Source organism: Populus euphratica, unplaced genomic scaffold (assembly GCF_000495115.2).
Source record: "Populus euphratica unplaced genomic scaffold, PopEup_1.0 scaffold28.1, whole genome shotgun sequence".
NCBI classification, from domain to species: domain Eukaryota; kingdom Viridiplantae; phylum Streptophyta; class Magnoliopsida; order Malpighiales; family Salicaceae; genus Populus; species Populus euphratica.
This window is the reverse complement of record NW_011499862.1, coordinates 881,199-903,334: the sequence shown is the minus strand read 5'-3', so window position 1 is coordinate 903,334 and position 22,136 is coordinate 881,199. Positions and strand designations below refer to the sequence as shown.

The 22,136-nt window shown below is 33.1% G+C and overlaps 2 protein-coding genes and 1 long non-coding RNA gene across 6 annotated transcripts; 2 read left to right on the top strand and 1 right to left on the bottom strand.

The window, feature by feature from the left end:
* Window positions 1-4,236: 4,236 nt before the first annotated feature.
* On the top strand, window positions 4,237-5,124 carry LOC105125060 (nuclear transcription factor Y subunit B-4-like). Its single transcript, XM_011025349.1, has one exon. The coding sequence runs from the start codon at window positions 4,302-4,304 to the stop codon at window positions 4,749-4,751; it is 450 nt and encodes a 149-aa protein (XP_011023651.1). The 5' UTR covers window positions 4,237-4,301; the 3' UTR covers window positions 4,752-5,124.
* A 1,611-nt stretch (window positions 5,125-6,735) lies between these two features.
* LOC105125059 (uncharacterized) lies at window positions 6,736-9,635 on the bottom strand. Of its 2 annotated transcripts, XR_842175.1 has the most exons (4): window positions 9,437-9,635; window positions 8,430-8,490; window positions 7,940-8,060; window positions 6,736-7,313 (listed from the first exon to the last, which is right to left on the bottom strand). It is a non-coding gene; the product is annotated as an uncharacterized LOC105125059 (long non-coding RNA). The 2 variants fall into 2 exon arrangements; XR_842174.1 differs by lacking the exon at window positions 6,736-7,313 and having other exon boundaries at window positions 7,695-8,060; window positions 9,437-9,633.
* Window positions 9,636-12,702: 3,067 nt separating this feature from the next.
* LOC105125058 (probable cellulose synthase A catalytic subunit 3 [UDP-forming]) lies at window positions 12,703-19,321 on the top strand. 3 transcript variants are annotated; one of them, XM_011025345.1, is made up of 14 exons: window positions 12,703-12,999; window positions 13,477-13,682; window positions 13,780-14,187; window positions 14,268-14,379; window positions 14,482-14,644; window positions 15,111-15,377; window positions 15,466-15,811; window positions 15,926-16,063; window positions 16,147-16,272; window positions 16,377-16,589; window positions 16,675-16,951; window positions 17,431-17,627; window positions 17,729-18,079; window positions 18,176-19,321. In XM_011025345.1, exons 2-14 carry the CDS (start codon window positions 13,602-13,604, stop codon window positions 18,758-18,760), a joined length of 3,264 nt encoding a protein of 1,087 aa, XP_011023647.1. In that variant the 5' UTR covers window positions 12,703-12,999; window positions 13,477-13,601; the 3' UTR covers window positions 18,761-19,321. The 3 variants fall into 3 exon arrangements, with proteins under 3 accessions (XP_011023647.1, XP_011023648.1, XP_011023649.1); XM_011025346.1 differs by having other exon boundaries at window positions 12,995-13,087; XM_011025347.1 differs by lacking the exon at window positions 12,703-12,999 and adding an exon at window positions 13,100-13,268.
* Window positions 19,322-22,136: the final 2,815 nt, after the last annotated feature.

Genomic DNA, 22,136 nt, shown 5'->3' with positions numbered 1-22,136 from the left:
CCATAATGGGTTTCTGCATTCAATACAGCATTTGGGTTTCGATGTGTGAGCTCTAAATAATTCCACGAAGACTTGTCGTTGGTCCAAAAAATAGCTTGAATATAAGAGCCCTTTAACAATTTGAAATGAGCCGATCGAGGTCCAAATATTGTTCCCAAAAAAAAAAAAAAAAAAACTAGCTCGAGAGAATAATTATATATGAAGACTTTTAATATCACTATGCATAAAGTTATTGATACTCTTGCTAATCTTTAGCTCGTTTTAAAATAAATCTCTTATTCAACTCAAAATTAAAGTTATAAGTTGTGCAGAATCACTTGAGTTGATCAAAATAATATTATTTTTTTTATAAAAAAATAATATAAATTTTAATTAGATCTATTAATTATTTTAATAAATTAAAGTAAATTAATATTTTTAAATTTAATTCTTGTTAATACTTAATGTAAATTAGGTGTTATGTTATTATAAATTGGTATGAAATAATAAAATATTAGACCAAACACAACATGGCTTCATATTTCCTATTAGTGACAACATATTCTCCATTCACTGAAATAGTTTTAATCAACGACAGGAAGAAAAACAATTTAATTTCACTTTACACTTTTTGATAAAGGATAATTTGGCAGAGAGAAGCAACCCTCTCGGCATGTTGAAATCGATCCCTGTGTGCCATATAGCCGATATTCTTTATCGAAGAAATAACACGAACAATTCACCAGAGGCAGGCATGCATGCCACACACATCGAAGGCATGAGACTGATGATAATATTCTCCCAAGTTATTTTCCAGGTAGAAAAGGATGCAGGAGCTGGGCTAGCTAGCTAGCTAGCTATAGGCATGGAAGTTCAAATCATACAAACCCTAATTTCAACGAGGATGGACTGTCATGATCAATGTAATCGCAGATATGGATATATTCATGGTATGCAAACTAACTTTAACGAAAGAAATTGGGCAAAAAGAATAATGTTGTCTACAACAAGCTCTTGCCTTCCACTTTGATAGGAGATTTAATATAATAAACTCAGGAAAATATTAAAAAAAGAAGAAGATTATTCCTATCCACTAGCATTTAGTTGTTCACTGGTATTTTCTCAAGCTTTTACGAGAGAGTAAGGATGAAAGAAAGGATCTTGATTCGCCGAGAGAGCAGAAATATTTTATCAGTGAAAAAGTCGTTTCTTTCTTTAACTATAAAGAAGGCATAGGCAATAAATTATGGAGCTAGACCACCTTAGATGCCCATTCGAGTAATAAGGTGCTAAAAAGAAAGGAATCTCAGCAAAGTTTATGGCCAGCATAAAAAGGTATTCAATTCCAGGTCCTTAAAAGATGACTTCCAAATATCTAGCTAGCTAGGGTTTGAGAGATACTTAGTGCGTCTAACCATTTGTTTATCCATTTCCTTTGTCCCTTGTGAGAAACCCTAAACATGTCATAAACCCTAGAAATGGGTCCTCGAGCAAGTTTTCTATAACTCCGCCGGTGTTCTTCCATTAACACGTCATCAACTCGAGCCAAACTTAATTTAAGTGAACAAAAACTCAAATAGTACGTATCAAAAAGCAGCCTTTATTCGACAAGAGCTGTACCTATCTAGATTAGTCACCAAGTTTTCCATTAATTAACTTCAATGGCTATGTTCAAATGGTTAGTGCTGATAGGTTGACCATTGAAATCAAGATACCAAATTAAGCCGTCGAGAGTATGTGTGCGCCCGCATGCGCCATGGGTTTTTTATTAAATGTTTAAGAAGATAGTTGTAGTTTTCGATTAAAGTATTTTTTATTTTAAAATATATTAAAATAATATTTTTATTTTTTTAAAATTATTTTTAACATCAACATATTAAAATATCTAAAAATATAATTTTTTTAAAAAAATATAATTTTAACTGTATTTTCAAACATTGTTTTAATGTCTTTCAACGGTTAGACATGTATTCTTAGATTACCAACAAGTAATTATTAGCAGGTAAAGGCGGTCTTTTCCCTGAAAATAGAGAATATAATTTTTTTCCCCCGAAAACATGGTTATTAAAAGAGCTCTCACCTTCATGTTTCTTGCCTGAATTAAAATTAAGGATTATTCATGGGCAAATTAATAAGTTTAGGCTTGATTAAACCCAAAATATATGCTTAAGTTACCTTTCATGTATCAAGATTAAGTTAATTTCTATTTAATCAGCTTGAGATTGACTAGTTATCCATTATATTTACGAGAAATATAATTAATGAAAAATAAACCTAAATTATATGTGCGTAAATAATTAATAGTACACGCACGAAAGATATTTAATTTAGGGCTATAATTAGATGAATCTCACAAGGTATAAAAAATATATATTTCGTATGATATGTTCAAAGCTATGAAGATTTTTAAAAGTAAGTTTTCGGAAATAATGATTAAAGTTAACATGCATGCCTGAATGATCATGAACTGGAAGAATTTATTGGATTATTAATTAATGGCTGACGACCCCAATGTTACTACTTTGGTCTAACGCATTAGTGATAAAGGGTGATGATCAAATCAGATTACAAGAATATGAAAGAAACTAAGCATTAATTTATCCAATTGGACGGCTGTTAATCGACCGTACTGGATTTTATTCAAAGATATATCGTGCTAAAAATCTAGATTACATGCCCCACCAATATTATTTCACCTTATTATAAATTAAAGAAGCACGTCCAAGATTTAATTACATTAATTAGTGCAATTTCTGTTGAATATATTTAGTTTATCAATTATTGTACCATTATGCCTAAAAAAAAGAAATGAGCTTGATTCGATTCCATATATACTATGCCTACAAAATTATTAACCAAGAAAATTTAATCAGTGCTAATTTGTTCACAAAAAACAGAAATTATCTTTGAAAATATAGAAATTTATTTTGAAATTATCTAAAATACCGATTATATATATAATCATCTGAATGTGCATATCTTTTTAATTTTAATTTTAATTTGGTGCAAATTAACCATTAAGAAAACAGAATGTGCAATATCGTTGGATTATTTACATGCATCGAGACTAGGCAGTATAGCTAGCCATGAAAAAAAGCATCCCTGCCCAGTTCAAGATTTGGCAGTACTTATCAGTCTTCCTGCAGATTTAAGAATCTCAATTTTAGGAGTCCCTTTGGAGACCTAATTTCAGTTCTGCAAAAATCAATATCTAAAACTTTGAATTCCCACTAATTTGACCGACCAAACTGTTCATATATACTCATAATGCAAATGCTTTGCCGCAAGATACAGAGACAGAACCTAAAAACTAACCTAAGCTTGAGGTAATCAGACCCTGGCAGTACTAGCTAGGGCTTCAATCAGTTCTAATTTTTAGGTACTGTGTTTAGGTTAATCCCCAAAATGCAAACGTGCACAAACGGAGTCCACTCATTTGGATAGTAGAAAATAGTATTATATGAACAATCCGAAGACACTGCAAAGCAGAAATGGTTGCAGATTTTATGGAGTTTAAAATAGAGGTTCTACCAGGGGGGGGACCATAAAATAAGCTTTGCAGCTTGGGGACTTGCTAGGTTAATTTGCTAGCTAGGGTTACTATAATGTTTATGTTCACTTCACCAAGCCATGTTCTCAAATTTAGCTGGCAAAGAAGACGCTGCTGATCAACGATCGAATAGGGTTTTCGTTTCTTTTGTTCCAGTTGTTTTTTCTTCCAAAATTATAATTAGGTTACTTAATAATTGGAGAATGGAGGTAACCCTTTAAGTTGTATCATGTCATATTTTCTCAGATTCAATTGGTAAAGTAAGTTGTTTTGGTTAATTATGATAGTTTTTATAATAACAAAGAGATGAATTCCAAATTTAATTTTAAAATCTCAACAATCACGGATTTATAATTTGATTATGGATATTTCGATAATATTTTAGCTATAAATACTCTATAATTATTTATGTGCAGATATCGAGAAATATAATTTATTGTTCAATTCATAAATAGATTAAAAAAATCAGTGATCGATTCACTCAAAAAACCAATTATTTATAAAGATTATAAGAATGTTTCTAATTTTATTTTATTTTTTATGATATTTACAAATTTAAATTTTGTTGGTTTAAACCGTATCTCTGAATTAGTAATATGTATAACTATATTATAAAAACACGGTATGGGTATATGTAGCATCAATATGTTGTGTATCACATGGTATGTGATGCATGGACATGTGCTTACTGAGCGATACAGATGTGTTTATGCATATATACACATGGGAGTTTGCAAAGCAAAAAAGAAATTCATAAGCAAACCAAAAAGAAATGGAGGAGGAGCAAGATAAATTGTTGCCTATTGCCAATGTGGGTCGGATTATGAAGCAAATCCTGCCACCAACTGCCAAGATTTCCAAAGAAGCAAAACAAACAATGCAAGAATGTGCAACGGAATTTATAAGTTTTGTAACCGGAGAGGCATCCGACAAGTGTCATAAGGAGAATCGCAAGACAGTGAACGGAGATGACATCTGTTGGGCTCTCAGTTCTCTAGGGTTTGATGACTATGCCGAGGCTATAGTAAGGTACTTGCATAGATATAGAGAAGTTGAAAGGGAGAGATCAGCTAATCAACACAAAGCTTCTGGCACTGAACAAGACATTGAAGAATCCAACCATATAAGTTTCCAACCACAGCAGCAAATTGAAGCTCCTAAAGGAATAGAATTTAGGATTCTTGATAAGGGCAACAGCAGCTCTTTCACAAATCCATCCTGAGAAATATTGCTCAGTTTTCTCTATGAATATTGAAGATAACGAGGTAGAAGAAGATGAAGATACTGATGAACAAAAAGGATAAAGGAATTTGGAGATTTGGCTGCTTGATAGAGATTTGGGATCTTGACAAAATGCAATATTTGAAGTTCTTGACTTGCAAAAGCTTTGACTCACTCTTGTGTGAATTCATGAGTTACTCCTCTGAGGTATAATGTTTAATCATTCTCATGAGTTTAGGGTTTCTTTCTTATTTCCTCAAGGAGAAAAATCTGTAAAATTTTAGCTATATTATGCTTTAGATGGCATGCTTCACTTAATTACCATGGATTTTGCTTCCAATATTAATTTTCACATAATCTCTTAGCTTGATGCATGTGATGGTGATTGCTGAATACACTCACACCATTAACAAGTTGGCTTGTTCATAAGCACTGTACATGCTAATTAGATTTTAGAAATCAGGACTATATAAGGCTAATCAAACTATTATAAACAAATTTTTGTTGCTTTCGAGTAAGTACACCTCTAATTTTCTGTTAGTTGATTTCAGATACGAAGGTGAGTACCTCAGATTGCAGTAAAAAAATTGTTTTCAGTTAATATAAAATGGAAGCTAATTTTCTTTTTAACTCCTACCGTTAATCAAAATGAAATTATGTTTCTTCTTTGTTCTTAATTTATAGCATCAGTCCAGCGTATTCTCCTCCTTTCCCACTCTCTCCCAGACGCATCCACATCTATCTGTTTGTTGTGCATGGGTGAAAAACAGTGCTGTTCTTGTTCATAGCTTGTATATTATCTCACTAGGTACTGGTTCTAATACCAGTATACCTTGATTATACATGATTATACATATACATGACACAAAGCCACCCAAAAATTCAAGCACGGCCTTGAACCAAACATAGTTTTGTGCACACACATTAACAGATGGAGAAGTAAGCTCAGTGACAGATAGTTTAGCTATAAGTGCCATTTGCAGATCGCAGAAATTTTTTGCTTGGCTTTAATGCTAGATCTCCCTTGTTTTGCTTCCGCCATTCTGTAAATGGAATATCTCTGTGTAATCTTGATCCCTTTTTATCTAATTCAATCTTGATGATTTTCATCATGAAGAATATCGGACCAAAAGACAGCTACAGCAGCTTGCTAGAACCAGCTGTTGCGTTCATTAATATTTGTTCATCTATTTCCATAAATCCTGATGTTGAAGGCAGCTCCATTAAACTTCGAACTGAAACCGCATCTACAGATCGAATTCAAGAACCTAAACGGAGATTGTATACATTTCAGTTGTTCTCCAACATTAACCAGATGTAGCTCAAGAAATTAGCAAATAATGATTGCACCTCCCATTGTTGTTCTTACTGGGTTCAGATTTGCTCTTTCAGCAGTCCTGTTGCGCACCCTTATCTCTCCCCTTCTGCTTACATGTACTATGAATGAGGAGAGGAAAGGAGACGATTGACCAAGTCATATGTACAGTGACATTATTTTTAAGAATTTCCTTCTTGTAAATACGTACTTGAATCCTCTCGCTCATCTATGCACCGCACTTTCCTGAAAGAGAAGTAGCTGTAACCTGTTTTTTTTTTATTCTTCCTCTGGAATACAAGTGAAGTTACCAGATGCATAATTATTTAGTCAACTTAAGGCTAAAAAAGATTACATATGTACTAGATTCAGAGTTTGCATAGCCCTAGAATCGGGACCACTAATATTGAGGCTTTACATAACGTGTTTTGTCGAGAAAATCCTATCAAAATCTGAAGCATGCTTATTTTTAACTGTACCAGTAAATGGATCGGTAATCTCCCCATAAAAAGATGATTGATAGAACCCTGATAAATTAATGTTAGAAATTGAGTTTGGGTTTCAAGCTTCAGTATACAACCAAGGGCTCCATTAAACTCTTTGGGACCACTTCTCAACTATCATCTGTTTCAACAAAAGATGGAATCTTAGTTGTTCTTGATAGAAAAGGGAGAGGAAAGGACAGACGTCCCACTTAAAGTTGTTTCCCAACAAAATGAGAGAAATCATACATGATATGAGAAAATGTGAGAGACAAAGGATGGAACTTGAAAACATTCCAAGTGCCAACTATACCAACGCAAATAACATCATTAAGGGTTTTCTTGATACAATGAATTATTTGATAACCTCGAGATTCTGGGACCAACTATATGTCAATGCAATATGAGGTAATGACATTCATGATAGAATGATTTCAATCAATGCTGCTTCCATGGGCTCCGACCGTGAATCACGGCATTGAGTTTCACAACCTGGTTGCACCACATTGCTTGTCGGAAAGCACTTGGCAACAGTGAATCCGAATTAAACCAAACCGAACAAGTGTTGGACCACGTTTTGTGCACCAATTTTACAGGACAGGATAATATGATCATGGGTTGTCCATGTGCAATGCATTAGCTTGCCATAAGCAAGTGCAGCATTATTGCAAATTGTTGCGAGCCCTACGACACAGATTCAAGAGCTGCATTCGTATTTCAAGCTTGAAAACAAAATCCTCACCTTGATCTTCAACGGTCCCAGGAACTAAATTGATGCAAGATAAAATACACCAGTGTCATTCAGCAATGACAATGGGTAAAAACAAAAATCAAGTATTCCATCCACAGCATGAACATGCCAAAACTTTTGCAATATTAGTACCAAGAAAATGATGCTGTTATAACATAGCTCTGACTGAAACAAACAGATATAATCACTTCAAATTGAATTTCATAAAAAATCTCCACCATCAACATCATCAAGAACATAAAACAGAATATCTTGGTAGGTGTGTAAGCAAGCTTTTGTTCTTTCTTGTGGTTTGGGTAGAAGTACATGGCTCCTAATTCCAACACGCCATCATAAAATTTCAGAGGAGATTCATATGTATAATGAAATTTTTTTCATTAAAGCAAAGGGACGGTTTCATAATTATAGTACTTTGGTCTAATTATCAAAAGCAATTCATTATTCTCTGATATTTCTGATATTTCTTCACATTCAACATCAATTCTACAGTACGAGAATTAAGTAATGAGCCATTCAGAGCATTCATGATTTTAAAAAAATCAAGAAATTTGATTAACAAAAGCTTCTACAAATCCTCGACCATCATCTATATCTGGTCCCACCCAATAACCAGTTACTGTTTTGTGAGTATAAGAACTTACATGCATACAACTAGAAACAAGTTCGTAATAAAGGTTGGTGGGTGTTGTTAGATATCCACGGAAGCTCTGATTCACAGAAAGTGATCTCTAATTGAGTTGCAAGGGACCAATCGGTTGGTTGCTGTAAACAAAATTTGAAGACATATAAGAGAGCAAGTTAAGGGCAGGCCTAAATGTTTCTTATGCATTATCTATTAGCATTTCCAATGACTGCTTTCCTTTTTCTTTCCTTTCCTTTTTTATTTTAACAAGAAGTTTTCCTTACTCAGTTAAACCCTTACATACCTCACTCCGTGGTGCACCTCTAATTGAAATCAACATATCATCTTATAATAGTTAAATAACTGAAATCAACATATCATGTTATAAAAGTTACTTATTTTCAAAGTTAGTGTTACCATGACATGCAAAAATGATTTAAACTATCAACTGAAAATGATTAATCATCTTTCTTCAACTCTTTTTGGTAGCTGGCGTGAAACTAAGATACCTGTCCTGGTTGTTGCTTGGCTTGATAGTCAAGTAAAAGCTGATTTCCTTTGTTGTAATTCCTGGAAGAAAAAACACATAAAAATCACAAAGCGAAAACTCATTCACCCAATTGTTAGTTTTCAATAAGAGAGTTGATAATTAATTTTCATGCCGCCCAGTACTCAATAGCTAGAAGCAAATGACAAGCACAGACTTCGTAATTAACCCACCAATCAGCTTCTGTAACAAAACTATAATTTTACTTGATATTGCGCTTAAAGTTGTTCAATCTCAAATCTTTTAACTGGCTTCTAATGTGAAAACATTTATCCTCTCTAAACTTTAGGGAAGCGATGATTACTGTACCCATGCAGACTATTCTACATGCTCCCCTCTCATAAATTTTGCGCTTTCAATGTTAGCTATTTCATCATTTCCAACAACTAACTAATACTTACATCCAGTGGTTTGCAATGTTGTATTCAAAATTTCAAAATGAGAAGTAATCTACAATGGTTCATCTCTTTTCACACAATATGCGTTCATAGTTTCCTTCGAAAGAGCCATCAGGATTATAGTTTTCTCTACATTTTCAGGTAACGTATCCATATCTTTAAAGGAAACAGAAGGGCGATGATCAAACTCCAAATCCTACAAGATAACAACCCTTAATTTTCCTCAATCACATCCAAAACACCAACTAAATAAAACAAAAACAACAAATTCATAAGCACCTCAACCTCATTATACTGTCTCTAGCACTGTTTTCCACCATAAAGTTCGTTCCTTTATGACAAAAACCACTCTTCCAAAAAACGAAGTAGAAAACAAAACAAAACAAAACCCACTTAATTATTCAATAATATCATAAGAATAAGCAGCAAAAATTCACAGTCACAAAAGGGACATCCTTTCAACTATGAAATCCCAATTCTTCCATCACTAAAATGAAATTAAACTCAAGAAGAAATAAGTTAAACATAAGAATTGTTGGCTTTAAAAAGATGGGCATGACTGATTTTTTACCCTGAATGAGAATTTAGGGGCGGAGAGAGGCATAGAGAAGTTGATGGAGACCAACAAGGATGCCATTGAAGCTCTTTTCCAGTGCAAGTGAAAAGGGAAATTTCTGGGTTTTGTGGTTTTTGGAGGGGTTAAGGAAAGTGTTATCTCCACGGAGAAAGTAGCAACGGCATCGTTTAACAGACGCAATTAGAATTCTCGGTTTTGTGCTTTCTGGAGGGGTAAAGGAAAGTGTTATTTCCACGGAGAAAGTAGCAACGGCATCGTTTAGTAGACACAATTAGAATTCTCGAACTATGGGGAGCATAGCTATTTTTTTTAATCTTTTTTTCTTAGTTAAAAAATTGGATTTGCAATTATTAACAATTTAACAAGAAATAATAGAATCAATTTTTCTTATCATCCACTTAAATATTTTTATTTTTAACATAATTTTTATGTTTTCTACACCATTTATTTTTATATTTAAAGTTATATTTTAAAAATGTATTTAGCATAAAACAAAATATTAAATTTATGATTATTTTAATATTTTCTGATAATTTTAATTTGTTGATATTAAAAATAAAAAAATATTTTTCAATTCAAAAAATATTTTTAAAAAGAAATTTGCATCACAACTATAATTTGATTTATTCAATGTGATTCAATATTTTTTTATGGTTTTATTAGTTAATATTTCGATTTATAAAGTGTTTTTTATTTCTTTATTGTGGATCCTTGCATCATTTTCATAGGATAAAGTAAAGGGAAAGGGGAGTGACAAAGCTGTAGGTAATAGAAATTCGTGGTTAAGAAATAAAAATCAAATTAAAATTAAAATTAAAATTAAAAAATGACATTTTAGCTTCATATTGAAGCCTTAGCTAAGGCCATGGGGTCCAAATTCAAGTCTCTAACTTCCAATGGTTAGACGACAATTCAGTTGGGCTCGGGTCAGGCCTTCTGCTCAAATTAACAGTCGCATGCCCAACTACTGGGCCCCATAAGCCTTATAATTATTTTAGCTGTTTTCAAATTAGCCATCACTTTCTTGGGATAATGGTGCTTTTTTCTTATTCTTTGGTTTATTTATTTTTTCTTAATCAATAGCTTTCATGTGTTATATATATATATCCATGTGCTGACGTCTGGAGAAGAAAAGAATAAGAGATTCTTTATAAGTCAATTATTGTCTTTGATTGGAATTTAATTATTAAATAAATTAAATTTATATGTTTAAAAAAGATTAAATTAAATTTATTATGTTTCCTATATTATTTTCGTTACCTTCATCTTACTTCTTAAAAAAAAATCAAAAAAGAGCTAAATAAATATTTTAGAAGAGTTAATTTTAATATTAATTTTCTTCACTTTGAAATTTGTAAATAAAATAAGTTGATATCTAATTTACTTTTATAGCATTTTTAGAGATTGAGTTCCATTTAGAATTCAATTCTTAACCCTTAAAAATTTTCAAACATAAAATTGTATTAAATGTTTATAATTTAATTTAATTTAAATGATTTTTCAACTTATTAATTTTTTTTTCACATAAAAACAACACTCACCATAAAAATAATTTAAATGATAAGAAGGAAATTTGCGAATAATTCCTTCGTGGAAAATGTCATTACGTGGCAACATTGGCAAGAGAGAGTACTATCTCTCCTCTCCCACCTCTTCGTCTCTTTCCCTCGGTGGTCAAAGTCGTGAATTGGTTTCGTTGATGAGAAGGCCAAGCCCAAGTGATAGATAACATATGCATGTTAAAAGCCCTAAACAGGCCCAAACATATATGGGCTCTATAGACAAAAATACACATAGCCCATTGCAATGCAAATTGTCGCAAAAAAGATTATTAGATGCTTTAATGTTATATATATTTAAGTACAGTCATAAATAATTGTTATGATGAATTTTATATTTGTGTGATATTCACAAGGAATGTTTATTCGCTTCAATTATTTTTATTAAAATAATAATGTTTTGTTTTGTTTTTCTTGCTGACCTATCCAAATTTAAAAATAATTTAAATAATTTAATCAAATTAATAGAAACAAAGTGAGGTCTTAAATGACGTATTTTTACTCCTTTTTAAAAAATATAACGCTAGATGCTTCACGATTAGTTCTATTTTTAGAGTTAAATACTAGTAGTATTTTTTTTAAGTTTAAAATTAATATTTTTTATTTTTTTGATAGGTTAATGTAAAAATAAAAAATATTATTTTAATATATTTTTAAAATAAAATATTAAACACTAATTAAGATTATTTTTTAATGTAATTGTAGTTATTTTTCAAAGTATTTTTTATTTAAAAATATATTAATTTTTTTTTAAATTTTTTTTTAATATTAGCTGATGAAAATAATTTGATAATATTAAAAAAATAATAATTTAAAATAAAAAATTTAATTTTTTTTAAAATAGTCTTCGCTGAAAATTCCACCAAACACATAAAAATAAGGTGAAAAACAGAAAACCATTTTACCATAAAGAAGACCAGCGCAGTGTCTTCTTCGGTCAGCCCTCCAGTGAGAGCACAGATCCCGGAGGCTGCTTCTTCAAGTTTCCATCCAACCTCTTATTTTATTTTTTTCTAACTAGGAAAATATAATATAAGATCGGCTAAAGATACCCACGGCAGGGCATTAGGTCGTCTGAGCCTATCGAGCCACCAAATTCCCTGAGCTGGACCGTAGTGAATTTATTTATTTATTTATTTTGTCGTTTAAATATGTCATAGCAGTTCCTCCGATATTATTGAGACAGGCGGGCCCATCTTGTGAGCTGGAGGGGATTAACTGATCCAGGGAATATAACTCTTTTCATCCAGTCCCTGAATTATGTAATTATTCATAAATAAGTCCTTTTCATTTAAAGTCTTGTTAATTTCTCCTCAATATCTCTCTCTGTTAAACGTACTTGTCCGTATTTTGTTTTATTAGTTAAAAAAATAAGTAAAAACTATTCACTTTATCATTACATTAAAAGCATTTTAATTGACTCAAACATGTTGAAAATTTTCATTTCAATTAAAACTAGTTTTGACATCATCATTAAGCATATTCTATATAAAAAGAAAAATTACATAAAAGAAAGTGTAATAAATTTAATTTCATGAAGGGAAACCAAAGTAAGTATAGGGAGAGCTTAGCAAGAATTTGAAGATCAAGACTAACCTGTTCATGAGCATATAAACTAGGGACTGATCTATAATTACCCCAATGATTGATTGATGTGGTCTTAGGAATAGTTCATCGCAGGATTAATCAAGAAAAAAGTCTCCTTGGAACGATTTATTCTACGAGGAAGATGATTTAGTTTAGTTTAAGGTAGATCCAAACCAAACCAGTGGCCATGTTATTAGTGGGACTGTCGGTGCATGCATGGGAACACATCTCTGTCTCTCACCCCTGCAAGTGGTTGTTTACCGTTGCTGACTACTCTTTTCTACACCCAAAAAAAAACCACACACATCTCCTTACCGACATCACTTCTGAAACCTCCCACTTTACTGCTGTCTTCTTGCTTTTAAATCTCCCCTCTTCTGAAAAGTGAAGAGGAGCTAGGGGGCCAACAAGGTTAGCCTAGCCCTTACCTTGCCTTGTCTTTGTCTTATAATCTCTAAATACAGCACTGGGAATTGTACTCTTTTAAGGAGAAGAAAAGGTACCTGACAAACCTTGATTTCCCTCCAAGTTTCCAGTTTTTGCAAAACAGAATTTCAAAATCTTACTGCTTAAAACTATGCTGTTTTAGTAAAGACATGATCATCAAAATCTTGACATGATTCAACGTGTTCTTGTAAGTTAATCAGTTTCTGAATGTGGGTTTTTGCTTTTAAGCTGAGGTATGTTTTTGATTTAGTTCTAGCTAAGATATTGCTGCTCCTTTGTGTGGTTTGGCATGTACGAGGAGGACTTGTAATTCATCAAATGAAGTGGATGGAATTATTTATGTGTATGGATTAAAATAAAGATAAATGATTTGGAGACTTGATCGTGATTTGATTAATGGCTGAGCTTTTAATTAAATGCTTGATTGTTAATTGAAAACAGAAGGGCTAGCAAGCAAGATGAATAGTTGTTTGTGTGCCTTTCTTTTGGCACCGATCCCATCATAAATAACAAGAACAGAAAAGGAAAAAAAAAAAAAACAGATTGCTGCCGAGGAATATTCCGCAATGGAAGTGAGTGCAGGTTTGGTGGCCGGCTCTCACAATAGAAATGAGCTTGTTGTTATCCGTCGAGATGGAGAATCTGCTGTAAGCAGCTATTTCTCTTTCCCTACATCTTCCTTTTCTTCTTCTTCAACTGATCCTGTCTCAACTCTACATTTTGCTTGTTAATTTTTGGTTGCAGCCGAGATCGCTAGAGAGAGTGAGCAGGCAAATATGCCATATATGTGGAGATGATGTGGGGCTTACGGTAGACGGGGAGCTTTTTGTGGCCTGCAACGAGTGTGCCTTCCCCATTTGTAGAACTTGTTACGAGTATGAGCGTAGAGAAGGAAATCAAGTCTGCCCTCAATGCAAGACTAGATTCAAGCGTCTCAAAGGATGTGCGAGAGTCCATGGGGATGAAGAAGAAGATGGCATTGATGATTTGGAAAACGAGTTCAATTTCGATGGAAGGAATAGCAACAGACACGATATGCAGCACCATGGTGGTCTTGGAGGACCTGAATCTATGCGTCACTATGATCCCGATCTGCCGCACGACCTTCATCATCCTTTGCCCCAAGTCCCTCTCCTTACTAATGGTCAAATGGTACCTAGCTCTGCTTCCTGTCCTGTCTTAAGGTTTTCCAAAAATATTGTACTAAAAAAATGATCCTTCATGACTTGCAGGTTGATGACATTCCTCCAGAACAACATGCTTTGGTCCCTTCATACATGGCTCCTATTGGTGGCAGTGGAAAAAGGATCCACCCCCTCCCCTTTTCAGATTCTGCCGTTCCTGGTAATCATTTCTACATTGCCGATTGTTTGCTGCTTGTTTAGTCAAATTGGGGGATCTTGGCTTTTCTTTTTTCTATAATTGAAAGCCAATTGGCTGCTGCAGTGCAACCAAGATCCATGGATCCTTCCAAGGACTTGGCTGCTTATGGCTATGGAAGTATTGCATGGAAGGAGAGGATGGAGAGCTGGAAGCAAAAACAGGACAAACTGCAGATGATGAAGAGTGAAAACGGGGACTCTGATGGTGATGATCCCGATCTCCCATTGTAAGCCTTAGCACCAACCTACATGAAGCCTCACTTATTTATAATTCCTTGCATAATTAACTGTCTCTAAGCTTTTTTTTATTCTTCTTCGTTCCAGATTAGTTGGCATGGTTTGGTGATTGTTATTCTTTACATTAGCTTCTGCATTCCACTATATGACTCAAGTACTCAACCATAATTTGTTTTTTTGTATGTCTCTCTTTATCCTGAGAGTTTTAATCTAGTTTTTAATGGAAATTTAATTATATTTAAAATAATATCAAACTATGCATTCTTTTGTGTTTTAAACTTGAGTCTTCTTGCTAAAATGCTGGCAAATACTGTAGATTGTAGAAGAATATAACTGGCAATTGCTCTAGTTTCTTCTTTTTCTTTGCCTTCTCAAATTCCTACTCCTAGCTTATTAAATGTCAATTATCTTAAGCACTACTGATTATGGAAACAAAATCTATTCCTTGTTGATCAGAATGGATGAGGCAAGACAACCACTATCACGAAAAATGCCTCTTCCGTCCAGCCAAATCAATCCTTACCGAATGATCATCATTGTTCGACTTGTTGTTCTTGGGTTCTTCTTCCACTATCGAGTCACACATCCTGTGAATGATGCATTTGCTTTATGGCTTATATCTGTGATCTGTGAGATTTGGTTCGCCGTTTCATGGATTCTTGATCAATTCCCAAAGTGGCTTCCTATTGACAGGGAAACTTATCTCGATAGATTGTCTCTGAGGTAAGAAATCCATCATTTGCTTTTGTTTCCTGCAACTAAACCACCGGCAAGACATTAGTTGAACTTATGGCCCTAACTTGTTTGTCAGGTATGAAAAGGAAGGCCAGGCTTCTCAGCTTTGTCCAGTTGATATATATGTTAGTACCGTTGATCCATTGAAAGAGCCCCCTCTGGTGACCGCAAACACGGTTCTGTCCATTCTTGCAGTGGATTACCCTGTTGACAAGGTCTCGTGTTACGTTTCTGATGATGGTGCTGCTATGCTGACATTTGAGGCATTGTCAGAAACATCTGAATTTGCAAAGAAATGGGTCCCTTTCTGTAAGAAATTTAGCATTGAACCTCGGGCACCGGAGTTTTATTTTGCTCAAAAGATAGATTATCTGAAAGATAAGGTGCAGGCTTCATTTGTCAAGGAACGTAGAGCAATGAAGGTGATTAGGCTTCAACCAAAGTTTTTTCTTTTGTCTCTCTCTCTCTCCCTCCCTCCCCTTTTTTCCTTTGTTGGCCAGTTTGTAAAGTAACCCTTGTACCTATTCCAATTGCAGAGAGAGTATGAAGAGTTTAAAGTTCGGATCAATGCTTTGGTTTCCAAGGCTCATAAGGTCCCAGAAGATGGATGGACAATGCAGGATGGTACTCCATGGCCTGGGAATAATGTTCGTGATCACCCTGGAATGATTCAGGTATGTGAATATCTATCGTCATTTAATGCACTTCTGATAGTGATTCCATTCTTGAATAGACAATTTTTCTCAATGCTTCATAGGTTTTCCTTGGCCAAAGTGGAGGGCATGACACTGATGGAAATGAATTACCACGTCTGGTATATGTTTCCAGGGAAAAGAGACCTGGATTTAATCACCACAAAAAGGCTGGAGCTATGAATGCTTTGGTGAGTAACTCAAAAGAGAAAAGACGTTGGATTTTTCACATGTTCATGTAAAGTTAATCGGGATGTGATGTTTATTTAAATTCATGTGCTCATCTGTCAAACAGGTCAGAGTCTCTGCCGTGCTAACAAATGCTCCTTATCTTTTGAATTTGGATTGTGATCACTACATCAATAACAGTAAGGCTCTTAGAGAAGCAATGTGTTTCATGATGGATCCATTACTTGGAAAGAGAGTGTGCTATGTCCAGTTCCCACAGAGGTTTGATGGCATTGACAGGAGTGATCGATATGCCAACCGGAACACTGTATTCTTTGATGTAAGCATTCGTGTATCAGAACTTCTGGATTGTTCATTGCTTCTGAAATTTGTCTGTCTAATGCACAATTCCTCCATCACTACAGATCAATATGAGAGGTTTGGATGGCATTCAAGGACCTATATATGTTGGGACTGGATGTGTTTTCAGAAGGCACGCGCTTTATGGTTATGATGCTCTGAAAACAAAGAAACCACCAACGAGAACATGCAACTGCTTGCCTAAGTGGTGCTGTGGATGCTTCTGTTCGGGAAGGAAAAAGAAGAAGAAGACAAACAAACCTAAGTCCGAGTTAAAGAAGAGGAACTCTAAGACATTTGAACCTGTGGGTGCTTTGGAGGGTATTGAAGAGGGAATTGAAGGTAACATTTGTAACTAATTTACACTTCAAATCCTGGTCTAATTATAGCTTCAATATCCTCCACTGTTTATGGTTACTAATAGGTTTAAAAATTGAGCTAAAAAACAGCATCAGATATCCTATGTTAACGAAGCTTGATTATGATTTCCCACGTCAATATGTTTTTGCTGACCTTTTTCCTTAAGATTGCCAGTTTCTTGTTGGCAAAGGCTGATTCTAGAATGCAACCAAAGGATAATTCTGACACTTAATTTTTTAGGAAGTGTTCAGTGTTTGCAGGGCGATTTTAAACTAAGTTCTATGTGACTCATTTGTTTGTTGAAGAAAGTTTGATGTGATAGTCTGCGAGCTTTTCTTAAGCACATAGTTTTTGTTGGAGGATTCATTTTGCTTCTTTTCTCTGCTTGTGGTCCTGGTCCTTAATGATTGTCCTGCCCGATCAATAATTTTGTCTTCTAAACTCAAAAGGCTTGAATTCAGGAATTGAAAGTGGAAGTGCTGCTGTAACATCCGAGCAGAAATTGGAAAAGAAGTTTGGACAATCTTCTGTGTTTGTAGCGTCTACCCTGCTAGAAGATGGTGGCACGCTGAAAAGTGCCAGCCCTGCATCTCTGCTTAAAGAAGCCATCCATGTCATTAGCTGTGGCTATGAAGATAAAACAGAATGGGGCAAAGAGGTAAAAAGAATGTTTAGATTTATTTGTTGGATATTCAGACCTTGCACTAATCTTTATGACAGCCAGGTTTAGCTCAGCATTAATTTGTTTTCCGTCTCCAGGTAGGGTGGATTTATGGTTCTGTTACAGAGGATATATTGACAGGCTTTAAAATGCACTGTCATGGATGGAGATCAATATACTGTATTCCTTCTAGGCCAGCATTTAAAGGTTCGGCACCCATTAATCTTTCTGATCGTCTACACCAGGTCCTTAGATGGGCTCTTGGATCAGTTGAGATATTTTTGAGCCGGCACTGTCCTCTTTGGTACGGATATGGAGGGGGTTTGAAGTGGTTGGAGCGTCTGTCTTACATAAATGCTACTGTTTATCCTTTGACATCCATTCCTCTACTGGCGTACTGTACTCTTCCTGCAGTGTGCTTGCTTACTGGGAAATTTATCACTCCGGAGGTATTGGTTTGGTTTTGTTTAAATTCTGCTTAAAATATGGTATAAACTATTTAAGATTTATTTATTAATCTTTCTTTTTTTTTGTTCAACTTGCAGCTCAGCAATGCTGACAGCCTGTGGTTTTTGTCTCTTTTCATTTGTATTTTCGCAACGAGTATACTGGAAATGAGATGGAGTGGGGTTGGTATTGATGAATGGTGGAGAAACGAACAATTTTGGGTGATTGGAGGGGTATCAGCGCATCTATTTGCAGTGTTCCAGGGGCTTTTAAAGGTTCTAGCTGGTGTTGATACGAACTTCACTGTTACGTCTAAAGGAGGAGACGATGATGAGTTCTCAGAGCTGTATGCATTTAAGTGGACCACGTTGCTCATCCCACCAACAACATTGCTGATAATAAACCTGGTTGGAGTCGTGGCTGGTGTCTCGAATGCTATAAATAATGGGTATGAGTCATGGGGGCCTCTGTTTGGTAAGCTTTTCTTTGCATTCTGGGTGATAGTTCACCTTTATCCTTTCCTGAAAGGTTTGCTCGGCCGACAGAACAGAACTCCCACAATCATCATTGTGTGGTCAATTTTGCTTGCTTCCATCTTTTCGCTTCTGTGGGTTCGAGTCGATCCGTTCTTGGCCAAGTCCAACGGTCCGCTTCTGGAGGAATGTGGACTGGACTGTAATTAAACTAGCATGCACCAGGATTTGCTCATCAGGCAGATTGGCCAGTAATGTTGATAACGAATATCTGAATTGATAATCTTCAATCAGAACACGCAGGGTGGGGTGAAGCCTGCAAGCTGTAGATTGAATGTGTGTTTTCACGTGGATCTTTGTTTTGAACTTCTCATCCCTCCTCCTTGGCCAATGAATTCCGAAGGGGTCAAGAAGATTAGCCGGCTGTGGTGGTGCCTCAGTGCCAAAGCTTTCAACTGGTGTCATGCAACTTTGTGTGCAGAAACTGCAAAATACTCTTTGATTCTTCTTTAGTTCAATTTATTTATACAGGGAAGAGGAGGTATGTTGATCAACAACTGTATACTCTGAATTATTACTCGCACGAGTCTCCCATTTCCTCAAATTCATTTCCTTTATAATAATGAAACAAAGTGGGATTTTTCCTGCTGTAAAAGGTGTAAAACTACAGAAGCAAAGTATAGTATTCATATGATTTCATGGGGCTTGTTCTTCACCCCCTTTGTTTCAGACATCAATGTTTACAGCATTTCTAGTATCATATTCGTTTCAGTTCAGGTCTTTCACAAATATAATGGCAATCATATTTGAACTGTGAAAAATACTGCCACATAATTCAATGAAAAACACTTTCGATTCCTTTATTAACCGAAACTAAATCCCGTGGGAAAACCGCTATAGACATGCCTTGGATTACAATAGTGAAATTACTGGTTAATGTATAAAATATCAGTGTCTTTTTTTTTTCTTCTATCTGGGTGGTGTTTTTTTTTTTTTTTTTTTTTTCCCTATAGTGCATATATGATGGTTTTGTTTGGTTTGGTATTATTTTTTAAAAATTATATGTTAGTTATGCAAAAAATTATACTAATTTTTTATTTTTTTTCTTTTGATTCAATCCCTATTTTTGTTAATTGTAATTATTTTAATTATATTGATTATTTCTATTTAGATTTTGTTTTTGATTCCATCCTTGATTATTTGATTTTTTTATAAAATTTATTTTTTATTCTTTTAATTGTTATTTTTTTTGTTTTGAATTATTTTTTAATTGATTTTTTTTCAATGCCATCTTTAAATATTTATTTTTATTTTATTTTTATATCAAATTTGGTTCTAATTCTTTTAATTGTTATTTTTTAATTACTTTTTTTTTAATTATATCCCTTAACATTTAATTTCATTTATTTTTTCTTAAATGTTTAATTTTAATTAATTTTTATATTGGATTTATTCCTAATTCTTTTAATTACTATTTGTTTTGTTTTGCATTGTGTTTTTTATTGATTTTTTTCTCAATTTCATCCCTCAAAATATATTTAATTAAGAATCTTGCTTTTTTCTAGGTTTACTTTTAATAGTGTCACCTCAATCTCATGACCCGATTCATAGATTTAAAAGATTAGTTTAAGTTAACTTCAATATTTTTTAAAGCATTTTTTTTTTCAAATATTTTTTCTCTTTTCTATTTATAAGATTTTTTCAATTTCATGTACCAGATCATGTATTTGATTTATTGACCCGACTTGACTATTGAGTTTGCTTGAGACTTTTTTTTGTTATATATATATATATATCCATCATATTGGTAGATGTCTATTCCTTTCATTTTAAATTCAGTCTAAATTATTTGAAATTGTTCAACCCAATTGACTTGATGATTTGTCTCAAGTTTTCTTTGAGTTCTTTAAAACACTAGTGTCATATATTTTTTTTTTTTTTTTTGCCTTGTGGATAATTTTTATGCACCCATATTAACTCAAGTTTTGAAGATGTGCTTGATTTTTTATTTTTTATTGTTTTGAGGATTATGCTCTATTATTTTTTTACTAATTTTGAAAATAATCCAAGCTATCACAAAATTTTTAATTCATCATATTTGTTAAATTTATGCTTCTTTTTTTTAAAGGGAGTTTGATTTTAAATTAAATTAAATTAGTTGCTTTGCTTTTTTAAAAAATAAATATTATCCAACATACCACCATCTTCATTTTTCTTCTTGATATTTTTTAAAAGTTTAGAAAAAAATAATCTCACTAGCATCGTAGGTGAGATTAATTTTTTTCCTAACTAAAAAAAGATATTAACATGTTAGAAAGTCTAAATTTTGATGTTTACTGGATAAAAATATTTTTTAAAAATTAAAATTAAAACATATGGGATAATATATTAAAACGATGATATATTTAATTAATAATATAGATATCAAATTTTAACTTCATTATATTTTGAACGTGATTACAAGGTATCATTTCATCTTACATAATTTTGTTTGGTGCTTTATATAGATTAATTTTATTTTTAAAAATAAAAAAAATTATTTCGTGGTAAAATATAAGCTTTCTAACAAAGAAAAATATATTTGTATTAGATAATTTTATTTTTGAATATCAAGCTTGTCTATATTTTATTTTTTTCAAAAACTTTTCTTTTTTTTTTTATAATTTTATCTGTAAAAGTGCTTCTTATAACAAACTTCTTGATTTATAATTATGATTTTTTCTTAAAAAAAAGATGATAAAAGATATGCACTCCTATTTTTCTAATAAAAAATTATGACGTTTAACACAATATGTAGATTAAAAAAACAAGATGTAGATTAACAATTTATTTAGTTAGATATTTGTATAGTTTTTTTTAATTTATTGTTTGGTTTTTTATGAAAAAAATTAAAAATACAATTATTTTTATTGTTTTTACTAAAAACATTATTCCTCAGTTACAAAGTACAGGCTAGTATTTCCTATATTTTCTGCAAGAGATGCATCGACTTCCGAATCCTTTAGCAGCAAAGCTTTTCACAACCTGTGAGAATGTAAATCTTTCCATTGCAAACACCAACAGATCTCATTAAATTATATTCGTACACTTCATGAGGGAACTCAAAGTCTTGATTGGGACCCACTATGTTCCCCAGTTGTGAACTTTGATGTTATTTTATTTTATTTCGGCCCCAATTGTATCGTCTTTGAAGATTTGGTGTGCCCTCGGAAGCGTTTTATTTTATTTTATTTCATTTATTCATAAAATATAAGAAAAAAAAGAAAAAAAAATAATATTAAAGACTAATCAAAACTGTAATAGCATTATCATTAATATTATTGGAAAAATATTCACAAGATAAATTCAACAATAAAAAAAAAATCATAATCAATGAAATCACTCGAACCATTGAAAATATCGAGATTCACTTTTTTTTGGATAGTCCATTCTAATTATTATTAATGGTTTTTCTTAATATTATAAGATTTGTTTTAGTGAGATCTTTCAAACAATATTGATGATATTATTATTAAAATTTCAATATATTTTGAATTTTTTTTATTAAATCTTATATCCAATAAATTTATAATTTAAATTCATGATG